Raw genomic sequence first — 13,698 nt, 5'->3', positions numbered from 1 at the left:
CCCCATATGCTGGGGGTGGCAGCTTTCCTACTAATCTGTTTTTTTTTTTTTTTTTTTTTTAAGTTTGCTTAAAAATGGTTTGGAACCACCAATTTGGGCCACTTTAAGTTATAAACTCTTAATTTAGATTCCTACCAATTAGTCAAAAGTGAAATGAATATCAGTTTAAATGCTACCTGCTTAACATTTTTTAAGAAAAAAGTGTTACACTGGTTAAACACCATTTCATTTATAAAAATAACACATTGCAAGAAAGCAGTGCCATCTGATTAAATTAGAATTTTGCCCATTTGAATGGGTTTGAATAACATGCAACAAGTCAGTATTAGTAAATCAATCAAATTTTGCTAGTAGTAATAAGTGCTTACTTAGAGAATGCTCATTAACTCTTGCAAAAGACACTAGAGTAGGATTAAATTATGGTTAGCAACTTTGATAGTCCTGAGTGTTCTGACTTCTGTATGCTGTAGAGATTAGTGCCTTAAAAGGCAATGACAGGAGTGACAAAATGGAATAGAAGAAGAAAAAGACGAAAATAGTGGTTTGCAAAATGTGGGCTAGGGATGCCTGTGGGTCCTTGAGACTTTGAAGAGGTCTACGACGTCAAATCCTTTTTTATAATAATTAATAACACATAATTTCAGGGTTTTGGCCTTTTATAAGTGTATAGTAATGTTTAATAGATTATCTGACAGGTGGTGATGCCATTGCTTTATGCATATTGGAATGTATACTTACATCTTTCGCCTTTTTTTTTTTTTTTTTAATTTCAGGTTAATGTGAGGGTATAAACAACCGTGTCAAAATACTTGATTTTGTTAGGTAGAGTCCTTCTTGTGGTTATGTACTGCACTCAAAAGGTGTGCCAAATACCTGTATCTTTTTGCCTTTTAAAAGTATCTGTTTTGGGGCGGTGCCTGTGGCTCTAGGAGTAGGGCACTGGCCCCATATGCTGGGGATGGCAGGTTCAAACCTGGCCCTGGCCAAAAACTGCAAAACAAAGAAAAAATAAATAAATAAAAATAAAAATATCTGTTTTAATTTCTAATCTAATAAATACTGATTAAATATAGCTCACATACCTTTTTGAGGTTCTTAATTTTTTTAGTGTAAAAGGGTTCTGAAACCAAAAGCTTGTGAACCAATAACCTACAAAAACCATAGTAGGATGAGTTTTAAAGCATTCTTTTAAAGAGAAATATTCTCAAAATTGACAAATAATACCTACTTTCTTATATTAATAAAATTCAGAATAGAAACAAAATGAAAATTTTAAATTAACAAGGTCTGTTATTCAGAGGTAACACTAATATACATTATATATTTTTCTAGATTTCTTGTTCATAATTCTGTGTATGTTTGTTGGAAAAAAGTGCATTGTGCTATGCATAGCATATACTGGTCTACAGTTTGCTGTTTTTAAATGAGCAGTATATCTTAAATACATATGTGTGTATAGAACTCTTAATCTGTGTAGGCTTTTTGTTGACTGGGTATATAGTATAATTTATTTGTTCAACCTATTTTAGTGATTATTTGGGTTGTTTCCAGTCACTGTTTCAAAAAGCCAACTCACTTACATTGACGGAAAATTCCTACATAGAATGCCAGCTAATGTTTATATCAGTACTATTTAAAAGGAATAATTGACAACAAAAGGATATCCCCTAGGAATACAAGGTTAGTTTGATTTTTAGATAATCTGTTAAAATTATTTATCTTATAATTGAAAGAATGAAAAAGCTGGTGATTATCTCATTGAGTGCTAAATAGGTAGTCTGTTGATTTTTAATAAGCAAAAACTTAGGTAAGTAGGAAAACAGTGGATAATTAAAACTAAACGCTAGCACCATGTGTAATGTTACAAAACTGGAGGTATCTTAGGCAAATGAGGAAACATTTGTTATGTCTGTTGTAGCTATGTCTCAGTATGTTGTTTTATTTATTTTTTTTTTTTCTGAAGTGTTGATCCATGTAGTTTGTGTTTTAATTAGCATCTTCCTTTTAAAGGTAGATGCCACCTTTCCTGGGGTTACAGGGTTGTTTAGAATATTATAAAATCACTTAGCATATGAGGTCTGACAGTTAAGTTCGTGAACTTGTTTTTTAAAAGTGCTACATACCTCATTGGTGAAGATCACTACGGTGATCTTTGAAATACTCCCCTTGGGAAGCTATGCACTCTAGTACCTTGTCCACCCTTCAAAGCAATTTTGGAACTCTGTTTCTGGAATGGCCGTCAGAGCTGTCGTTGTATTACCTTTGAATCATCAAAATGTCTTTCTATCAAAATTTGTTTATCTTGAGGTAAAGAAAAAAGTCATTGGGTGAGTGGGGAGGATGCTGCAATACAGTTACTTGTTTACTGGCCAAAAACTCCCTTATAGACAGTGCCATGTGAGCCGGTACATTGTTGTGATGTGAGAGCCATGAGTTGTTGGCCAAGATTTTCAGTTAAGATTTTCCTGTTTGTTTCTCTACCAATGTTTACTTGCTCTGGTTTGCTTCTTATAGTCAGCTGACAATTTTAATGCACCATTTGATGAATTTTTGCAGTGTTGTTGTGGCTGCTCTGACCTGTCTTCATCAGTGACACTTTTTCTCCCCTCAGAAAATGTTTAATCCATTTGTACACTGCCATTTTCTTCATGGCATTATCCCCATAAACTTGGACTAATGTGTCTCTGATTTCATTTCCATTCTTGCCAAGTTTATCAAGAAATTTAATATTTGCTCATTGCTCTAATTCAAGCTCTGACAGACATTCTTGGAACAGTATAAAGAAACAGGAAAACAACAATAATCAACACCACTCAGCAAGATACTGCCACACATCAACATGGACATAGCTGTGAGACACTGGTACCCACAGATTGTGAAACCTTACAGAGTTGTTTGTATAGTGCTGCCAACATAAGCACATGGTGGCAAGTTCACAAACTTGTCATACCTTATACTGTAAGATTTTTAGATCAGGAATAGTTTGTTATTATTAAAGGACTAAAAATATATAAAAACACTTGACATAAGTAGAGAAGTTGATGTCAGTTTTATTCTGACCTTTTCTAAATGATGAGTTATATTGTGCTACATACTTGGTTGATCACTATAACTTTCATGATCTGTTTTAGTATCCTGATTAGATACTCAGGTGGAGACAGTGCAACATAGTGATAAGCTTATGGACTCTGCAGCCAGAGCTTCTTATTTCAGTTCTTAGTTCTGCCATTTTCTAACTTTGTAATGTTAGGTTTTTTTAGCTTCTTTGCACTTTGGTGGGCTGATTTAGGAAATGGGGAGGATAACATCATCCTTTTATTATGATTAAGTGTTTAGGGATTAATGTGAAGTGCTCAACACTTCACCTTGCATGTAGGCAAAAGGATGTAAGGATTACTTACTACTGTGTTGATTATTGGTTCAGTTATTTCCTTTTTTAAATTGCAAAATAACCAAATGTTCATTTTAGAGGACTTAGAAATTACAGATGAAGCAAAAGAAAAGAAAGGAACTTCCTAAAAATTCTGCCACTTAGGCACAGTTAACAGTGTTATAATTTTTCTCTGAATTCCTCCGAATTTTATAATGCATATAAAGTCCTTTCCTTTATCCCTTCTTCTTTTTCTTTGCCACCTTTCAGTCTTTTCTTTATTCACTATTCAGTCTGGTCAGCAAATACTGAGCATATACTGCGAGCTGGTATTGTGCTAGGACAGTGGGATTTACTGGTGAACATATACACAGACACACTACGTACAGCTTAGTGTAGTACGGAGAAACAAATATTTAGAGTAACAAATATATATATATATATATATATATTTTTTTTTTTTTTTTTTTTTTGAGACAGAGACTCAAGCTGTTGCCCTGGGTAGAGTGCTGTGGCATCACAGCTCACAGCAACCTCCAACTCCTGGGCTCAAGCGATTCTTCTGCCTCTGCCTCCCAAGTAGCTGGGACTACTGGCGCCCAGGACAATGCCCGGCTGTTTTTTGGTTGCAGCTGTCATTGTTGTTTGGCAGGTCTGGGCTGGATTCGAACCCGCCAGCTCAGGTGTATGTGGCTGGCGCCTTAGCCACTTGAGCCACAGGCACCAAGCCACAAATGTATTTTCTATAAGGAGAATCTGTGAGGAGAGTATTAGAGGAAAACCTGATCTGATCTAATTTGGGTGTTGTGTGTGTCTTAGGAGACCGCCATCTATTGAACAAAGCACCATAGGTAATCTAAAGTATATTGACAAATTGACACATTTGGTTTTATGAAAGTAAAAATTTTTCATGAACAAAGGAAAAATATATTTGCAGTTCATATCACACACGAATTGATTTCTCATATGAAGAACTATGAATAGACTACAAAAAATTAATAATGGAAAGTAAGAAAAGGTTATGAATGGACACTTCTTAGAAATACAAGTGACTAAAAAGTAAAAGAAAAAAAGTCACCTACTACTTATAGTAAGAGAAAAGTAGTTCATCACAATAAATCGACTATTTTTCACCTACCACATTGGTAGAGATCTAAGAACCCAGTAACACTGAATTGACAAGGTCAAGTGGAATTAGCCACATTAATATACGTGGGTGTATAAATCAACAGATAACCTTTATGGAAGGTGGTATGTTAATGGGACAGAATATCACAAATGTCTTTTCCTTTTGATCCAAAGTTCTACTTCTAGGAATTTGGCCTAGCAATATTTACTACAGCATTGTTTGTGGTGATAAAAGATTAGAAACAAATGTCTATTATTAGTATACTGGTTAAATAAATTATGATGCCTTCGTGTGGTGGTAGCCTTTTGTATGCTAATATGTGCATAGTTGCCAAGTTGTGTGACAGAGTAAGATGCGGAATTGTGTATATGTATGCCGTTGATGTGGGAAAATATTATGCTTATGTGTATATTAGTGCATCCAAGAGTTGAGTGATAGTGGCTGGGTGCAGTGGCTCACTCCTGTAATCCTAGCACTTTGAGAGGCTAAGGCAGGAGGATCACTTGAGCTTAGGAGTTCAAGGCTGCAGTGATTATGTCAAAGCATAACCGGTGTGCTCCACCTTGGGCAACATAGTGAAATTCTGTATCTAAAAATAAAAATAAAAATAAATGTTTAAAACAAAAAAAGAGATGGTTGACAGTAGTTTCCTCTAAACAGAGAAACTGGGAACCAGGTGAGAAGGAATCTTTGAGTGTGTTTGTTTACATACATACCATTTTTCTACCTATGGATTTACATGTTAACCTATTTTGTAGAAATGAAATGGTGTTTCAGAAATCATAGGGCCATCAATGAACACAAATATATAGTAATCTTTTTTTAATTGTTAAATATAGATGTGTACATTAGTGCAATCAAGGGGTACAATGTGCTGGTTTCATATACAATCTGAAATATTCTCATCAAACTGTTCAACGTAGCCTTCATGGCATTTTCTTAGTTATTGTACGTGGACATTTGTATTCTGCCTTTAGTAAGTTTCACCTGTACCCGTTCTAAGATGCACCATAGGTGTGGCCCCACCCATTACCCTCCCTTCACCCTAACCTCCCCCCTCCCTTCTGGTTTGGATTTATTTTTCATTTTGATCATCTTATATGGCATCTTCAGACTTTTATGATTGACTCCATTTGAGGCTTTGTTCTCCTTGCTCAGATAGTTTTTTATGTTGTATTTCCTGTCCTGTAGTTAGGAAAAATGAGGCTGACAATCCCTTGCCGTGCAGTGACTTGTACACATCTGCAGTGTTTTGATGCTGCCCTTTATCTACAAATGAATGAGAAGAAGCCCACTTGGATTTGTCCTGTGTGTGACAAAAAAGCTGCCTATGAAAGTCTAATATTAGACGGGTAAGTATATCACTTTTTAACAGCTGTTGGCTGTGTCTTTGTTCAGTGCAGTCTAATATAAATTCTGTGCTAAAATATAGTCTAGATATTTGTATGTTTTCTATCTTATACATGATCATATTCAATCTTATTTTTTAAACTATGGTTAGTGGCCCTTTTATCTTTATAAAATAATTTATGTTGAGAGCAAGAGCGTGTGTAGTTTCCTTTTTTCTTTTTTTTTTAATTAATTTTTTATTGAGACAGAGTCTCACTTTGTGGCCCTTGGGAGAGTGCTGTGGCATCATAGCTCACGGCAACCTCCAACTCTTGGGCTTAAGCGATTATCTTGCCTCAGCCTCCCAAGTAGCTGGGACTACAGGTACCCACCACAATGCCCAGCTTTTTTTTTTTTTTTTTTTTTTGGTAGAGATGGGGTCTCACTCTGGCTCAGAACTGATCTCAACCTTGGAGCTCAGGGCAATCCACCCGCCTCGGCTTCCCACAGTGCTAGGATTATAGGCATGAGCCACCATGCCCAGCCTATAGTTTCCTTTTATTTTTGCATCCCAAGATCATATTTTATAGAGCCCATAGGAAATGAAAAAGTCTGCTTCCTTATGTCATTTTTCTTGGCTAAAACTTCTTTAAGTAGCAACTAGGGTCTATGTTTAAAAAAAAAAAAAGAAAAGAAAGAAAAGAAAACACCAGGAAGTGATAGTTGCATTACATAGCTGTTACTAGCTGGGAATTCATGCCCAGGTTTTTCTGACTCTGGAGCCCAAATTCTTAAGCATTATCTCTCATCTCATGGTACATGTCAGAATTTGGAAAATGGTATGAACTTATTTGCAAATAAGTATTTTATTTTTCGAATAACACTTCTTAAAAAATTGTATATGTCATCCACATACCACTGTAAGAATTAGAAAATACAATTAATGAAAAGATTGAAGTAAGATTATTAGCAGTTCCATCCTATGGAGTTATTCATCTTTTTTGCCTTTTAATTATATCTGTTGTGACCTTGATTTTCTTTTTTTTCTTTTGAGACCGAGTTTCACTATGTCACTCTCGGTAGATTGCCGTGGCATCACAAGTCACAGCAACCTCAAAGTCTTGGGCTTAAGCAATTCTCTTGCCTCAGCCTCCCAAGTAGCTGGGACTTCAGGTGCCTACCACAATGCCTGGCTATTTTTTGGTTGTGGTTGTCGTTGTTATTTGGCAGGCCCTCGGATGGGTTCGAACCCACCAGCTCTGGTGTATGTGGCTGGTGCCCTAGTTGCTGAGCTACAGGTGCTGAGTGGTAACCTTGTTTTTTTTTTTTTTTTTTTTGTAGAGACAGTCTCACTTTATGGCCCTCAGTAGAGTGCCATGGCATCACACAGCTCACAGCAACCTCCAACTCCTGGGCTTAAGTGATTCTCTTGCCTCAGCCTCCCGAGTAGCTGGGACTACAGGTGCCCGCCACAACGCCCAGCTATTTTTTGGTTGCAGTTCAGCCGGGGCCGGGTTTGAACCCGCCACCCTTAGTATATGGGGCCGGCGCCTTACCGACTGAGACGCCGCCCGGTATCCTTGTTTTTCCAGAAACTTTTGATTCAGAAACATTTTGATTTTGTTAAGTATGTTTTTTCCTTTTGGATTTCTGTCCTTAATGTGTTTAGAGAGTCCTAGAGATTTTATGGAAACATTTCATTTGTTTTTTATTAGAAACATTTATGATTTTGATTTAGTTTGCAGTTTTTCCGTCATGTATTGCTTCATGAATTCATTCAACATAATACTTGTATATTAAATGCTACTATATGTCTATAGTCAGGCATGTAGCAAGTGCCTGTGGTCCCAGCTACTTAGGAGGCTGAGGCAAGAGAATGGCTTAAGTCCAAGAGTTTGAGGTTGCTATGAGCTGTGATGCCATGGCACTCTACTGAGGGCGACATAGTGAGACTGTCTCAGAAAAAAAAAAACCTATATGTGTCTAAAATGGTGAACAGACTACATCTAATGTGGGAGATAGTAAACAATTGCATATTAAGTGTTAGTTGCTACAAAGGTAAAGAATGGCACTATGTGAGGAATTTGAAGAGGGGAAGAAACTTTAGGAAGTAGGTGATCCTAATAAGACAGGGATCACTTCAGCCTACCACCAAGGTCATTAGTAGTGTCAACAACATTTATTGAATAATCTTAACGATACTTTTTTTTTTTTTTTGGCAGGGGCTGGGTTTGAACCCGCCACCTCCAGCATATGGGGCCAGCTCCCTACTCCGTTGAGCCACAGGCGCCACCCAACAATACATTTTTATATAAGTAGTGGTGTTAAGTTTTGAACTTCTGTCCCATTGGTCAAAGTACTAGTTGGCCAGTATAAAACTATTGGATTTCTATTCATTAGTATTTCTTAGACCATTTCTTTTCAGAATTTGTAAACTAGTATCACAGTGAGGCAAGTTCTATATCTGTTTCTATAGACTTGTTTGGATTTTCTAGAATTTTATATGAACAGTATCATAAAGTACGTTTCCTTTGTCTAGCTTCTTTTGCTTGGGGTACTTATTTGAAATATATCCATGTTGGTGCATGTACCAGTAGTTCATTTTTGTTGTTGAGTTCCATTCCAAACCAGTTTTCACTTTACATGTTGATGGGTTATTTCCTCAAGTCTTTGTGTGGACTGAAGTTTTCATTTATTTTGGGTAAATAAGTAGAAGTACAGTGCCTGGTAACATGCTAGGCATATGCTTAACTTTGTAAGAAGCTGCCCAACTGTTTTCCAAAGTGCTTATGCTATGTCATATTCCTACTAGTAGTGTATTCCAGTTGCTCCTTGTTCTCGCCAATATTTAGTATGGTCAAGACCATTTATTAAGGCCAGGTGCAGTGGCTCATGCCTGTAATCCCAGCACTCTGGGAGGCCGAAGTGGGTGGATTGCCTGAGCTCACAGGTTCGAGACCAGCCTGAGCAAGAGCGAGACTCCATCTATAAAAATATCTGGGCATTGTAGCAGGCGCCTGTAGTCCCAACCTCAGGAGCTTAATACAAGAGGATTGCTTGAGCCCAAGAGTTTGAGGTTGCTGTGAGCTATGACGCCATGGCGGTCTACTGAGAGTGACAGAATAAGACTCTATCTAAAAAGGGGGGGAGGGCATTTGTTAGTCTTAATTTTAGACATTCTAGTGTTAGGTAGTGGTATCTCATTATGGATTTAATTTGTCCTGCTTGTTATTAGTCACATTGATGATCTTCTTGTATGTTATTCTTCAAATTTTTGCCCAATTTTCAATGGACTTGTTGGTTTTTATAGTATTAAGTTTTGATGGTTCTTTATGTATTTTGGATACAAATCTATTATCAGATTTATGATTCGCAAATTTTTTTGTCATATATTTCTTCCATCTTTTAACATTGTCTTTCAAATTGCAGATGTGCTTAATTTGGATAAAGGCCATTTTATCCAGTTTTTCTTCAATTGATAGGACCATTGATAGTATTTTATGTTACCTTTTTTTTTGAGACAGTCTCTCATTTTGTCATTCATAGTAGAGGGCCATTGAGTCATTGCTCACAGCAACCTCAAATTTGGACTCAAGTGATCTTGTTTCAGCTTCTCAAGTAGCTGAGACTATAAGCAACCACCACAACACTCAGCTAGTTTTTTGAGATGGGATGGGGTCAGGGTCTCACTCTTGCTCAGGCTGGTTTTGAACTCCTAAGCTCAAGTAATCCACCCACCTTGGCTTGCCAGAGTGCTAAAATTACAGGTGTGATCTATGGTGCCTGGCTTTTGATAGTATGTTAAAACAAAGTCACAAAGGTTTTCTCTGAGCTTCCTTTAGGAGTTTTATAATTTACTTTTACATTTAAAAGATCTATCATTTATATCAAGTTAATTTTGTGTGTAGTGTTAAGGTAAAGGTCAAGATTTTTTGAGGGGAGGGATATATGGCGGTGTGATTGTTGTTACCATTAATTGAAAAGATTGTTTTTTTTTTTTTCTCATTGAATTCCTTTTGCCCCTTTATAAAAAAATAATTGATCATATATGTGTCGATCTATCCCTGGACTCTGTTCTATTGATTTATTTGTATCAGTATTACATTTTCTGGAAATCAGGTAGTGGTAATAATCTCCCATCTTTGTTGTTCTTTTTCTTCTTATTTTGGCTATTCTAGATCCTTTGCATTTACATGCAAGTTTTAGAATCAGCTTTTCAATTATAAAAAGAACAAAAAAATACCTGGGATTTTGATTTGTATTGTAGTGACTCTAGACCAGTGTGTGGTGACATGACAATATTGAGTCTTCTGATCTATGAACATGATGTGTTTTTCTAGTTAAATTTCAGCGCTGTTTCGTAGTTTTCAGTGTATCTTGTGCATCTTTTGTCAGGTTTATCCCTCAAGGTGTCATATCCTTTTGTGGTATGATTTAAAAAAAAAAAAATCCTAGTTATTGCTAATTTATAGACATATAGTTGAGTTTTCTATATTGCTCTCATATGTAGATATGTTTCTAAAATCATTTAGTAGTTCTAATGTCTTTATTATAGTTTACATAATATTTTCTGTATTAATATTGTTTTTGAATAAAAAGTTTTATTCCTTTTGTATGTTGGATGCCTTTTACTACATTGCCCTGCCTTCTTGTGCTGCCTAGTCTGATAATGTGATGAATTACATTGATTGACTTTTGAAAATAAACTAATCTTGTATTGGGGGAATAAACCCTAATTGGTCATGATTTCTTGTTCTGTTTATTTGTTCTTGGATTTGTTTTGTAGACTTTTGGTGTTCAGTTTTTTTGTAATGACTTTGTCTGGTTTTAGTATCAGTAATACTGCCCATGCACAATAAATTGGGAAGTAGTAGTAGTATGTCTTCTCAAATATTTGGTAGAGGTCCCTAGAGAAGACATTTGGCCCTGGGATTTTCTTTAGGGAGAGGGGGATGTTTTTAACTATAAATCCTACTTCTTTAACAGATGTGGGGCACTTCTTAGGTTGTCTACTTTGTTCAAATGAACTTAAATTTGACTAGAATATTCTCAATTGTATTGATCTGTTTGAAGAACTAGATTTGGGGTTTCATTGACTTGTTCTCTATTTTTTTCTCTTTTAATTTGGTTCTGTACTCTTTACTTACCTTTTCTTGCTTTCATAAAATCAATTATTCCCCTCATTTTCTAATAGGGGAAAATGAGTGCTATAAATTTTCCTGTAAGTACTACTTTCCTGTCTACAAATTTTATTATATTTTCATTTTCATTAGGTTTAGAATACTTTCTAATTTCTGTTTTGTTTTGTTTTTTTAATTGAATCATAGCTATGTACATTAATGTGATCATGGGGCACCATACACTGGTTTTATAGACTGTTTGATACATTTTCATCATACTGGTTAACATAACCTTCCTGGCATTTTCTTAGTTATCGTGTTAAGACATTTACATTCTACATTTACTAAGTTTCACATATACCCTTGTAAGATGCACTGCATGTGTAATCCCACCAATCACCCTCCCTCCATCTACCTCCCCCCTCCCTCCCCTCCCTTTCCCTCTTCCCCCTATTCTTAGGTTATAACTGGGTTATAGCTTTCATGTGAAAGCCATAAATTAGTTTCATAGTAGGGCTGAGTATCTAATTTCTGTTTTTATTTTGACTTTGACTCATGGATTTATAGTTTCTAAATATTTGTGGATTTTCCATATATTTTTCTGATACTTAAAATTTAATTTCATTTTTGTCATATGACATAATTTGGATGCTTTGCTTATTTTAAATTTGTTGAAACTTCTTTTATGTACCTATTCCTCCCTCCCTCTGTTGCCACATCTTTCTCCACTCCTGTGGTCTTTTTTCTTGATATTAAAGTTTACAAATTATTTTATTATGTTATTACCTTTGTTTATGTTTGCTTTATATTCTATGTTAGAAGTTGTTCTTACCACCAGTCCCAAGTAGTAGATTCCAGTTTATTTTTCGGTTCAGCCACTGATATTTTAGATGATAGTTGGTTACTTTTATATTGCATTTTGTCAGATGTAAAACCTAGGAGGAAGGAGGTATACAGTAGCTGTGAAGTATGAATTATCAACATACTTCCCTCCTTCCTGCACCCCTGCCCAAAAAGGTAGTATTACCTTTGTTTCCAAGGTAATATGTGTTACTTTCTTAGCGTACCTTTAAACAAAGCCATTGATTACATATACGTACTTCTTAATTGGTTTATAGGCTTTTTATGGAAATTCTCAATGACTGTTCTGATGTGGATGAGATCAAATTCCAAGAAGATGGTTCTTGGTGTCCAATGAGACCGAAGAAAGAAGCTATGAAAGTATCCAGCCAACCGTGTACAAAAATAGAAAGTATGTACAGAATGGCAGCAGAGATTAAAAGTCATGAGACCTGTGCAGCATTATCTTAATCATTAATCTTGGCCACTGGAACTACATTTGGAGTTCACTTTGCTAACTTTATCTTTTAACCATATCCTTTTCCCCCACAAGTGATTTTTATTCTTTCCTGAAGAAATGTGCTAAAGTTTATACCACCTTATCAGTCTCTTCATAGTATATTTTCTTTCTTTTTTTTTTGTAGTTTTTGGCCAGGGCTGGGTTTGAACCCACCACCTCTGATATATGGGGCCAGCGCCCTACTCCTTTGAGCCACAGGTACTGCCCCATAGTATATTTTCGTATGTAAAATAAATGAAACAGTCATCTGAAGTCATTTTTCATGTGTTTGTTACAAAATGAAAAGTCACAAGTGTTATTTATATGGGCAGTTTTTCAGAATTGTTTTTAGACGAGCTGTAGGCAAAACCACAGCTGGAGGTGTGTGGTTAGAGAGTCTGCACCCTTGATGAATGGATGTGAGGGGTGGGAGAATTCATCACAAGTTAGTTGCTTAGAAAGTGAACAGATCATTAACTTCCATTTCTCTGTGGGAGGAATTGCCTAGAATGTATACTCACTCATCCATGAATTCCCTGCATCTGTCTACACTGAGTAGGGGGAAATGAGGGCATTTTGAGTAAATGGAACCCAAAGGTGAACTTAATGTTTCTTTTTATTTGACACAATCTACTCACTGCATTTGAATTTTCTTCGAACTATATGTGAAGTTCTAACAAACAGATTATCAGAGTAAGAAGAAAGGGAAAAAAATTAATTACTCCCCTGTGATTGGTACTGAACCAAAGAGTGCAGTGATAAGGTTTCCCTCATCTTTCAGAAAACTGGGGAGAGATTTAATTGAGAAGTTGCTGCTGCTTTTCCTTTATCAGCTACCATTCATTTTTGGCTAAGTTACAGAGAATAATCTATTTTCCTATGAAAATGTGAGTTAACTGGCTCAGTGCCCGTAGCTCAAGTGGCTAAGGCGCCAGCCACATATACCAGAACTGGCGGGTTTGAATCCAGCTGGGCCTGCCAAACAACAATGACACCTATAACTCAAAAATAGTGAAGTGTTGTGGTAGGTGCCTGTAGTCCCTGCTACTTGTGAGGCTGAGGCAAGAGAATTGCTTGAGCCCAAGAGTTTGAGGTTGCTGTGAGCTGTGATGCCATGGTACTCTACCCACAGCGACAGCTTGAGGCTGTGTCTCAAAAAAGAAAGAAAATGTGAGTTAACATTTAGTGTATGAGACTGTCTTAGTGGGTAGAAGGAACATAGGTGCTTCGTAGATAATTCATAAGAAATGCTTTGAAAGTCTGAATAACTTAGATGAGAAGTTTGGGTATTTTTCTGGTTTATTGATGTGAACATAATTGCTAGAATGGAAGTATCTGATTCTGACTAAACTGTGCCACCTGTCTGTGAAATGCACATCTGATGAAACTGCACATGTATTCTTGTCCCATG

At 36.3% G+C, this 13,698-nt stretch overlaps 1 protein-coding gene across 7 annotated transcripts in view; it reads left to right on the top strand.

The window, feature by feature from the left end:
* The window catches only part of PIAS2 (protein inhibitor of activated STAT 2), a 117,018-nt gene that overhangs the window by 77,976 nt on the left and 25,344 nt on the right, over positions 1 to 13,698 (top strand). For all 7 annotated transcript variants that reach the window (XM_053571329.1, XM_053571324.1, XM_053571323.1 and 4 more), the window contains 2 exons: positions 5,691 to 5,851; positions 12,067 to 12,200. In XM_053571329.1, the coding sequence (XP_053427304.1) occupies positions 5,691 to 5,851; positions 12,067 to 12,200 (295 nt within the window). The remainder of the gene's footprint in view (positions 1 to 5,690; positions 5,852 to 12,066; positions 12,201 to 13,698) is intronic.

This window comes from Nycticebus coucang, chromosome 19 (assembly GCF_027406575.1).
Source record: "Nycticebus coucang isolate mNycCou1 chromosome 19, mNycCou1.pri, whole genome shotgun sequence".
In the NCBI taxonomy this organism is placed as follows: Eukaryota; Metazoa; Chordata; class Mammalia; order Primates; family Lorisidae; genus Nycticebus; species Nycticebus coucang.
This window is presented reverse-complemented; position numbering and strand designations above follow the sequence as displayed.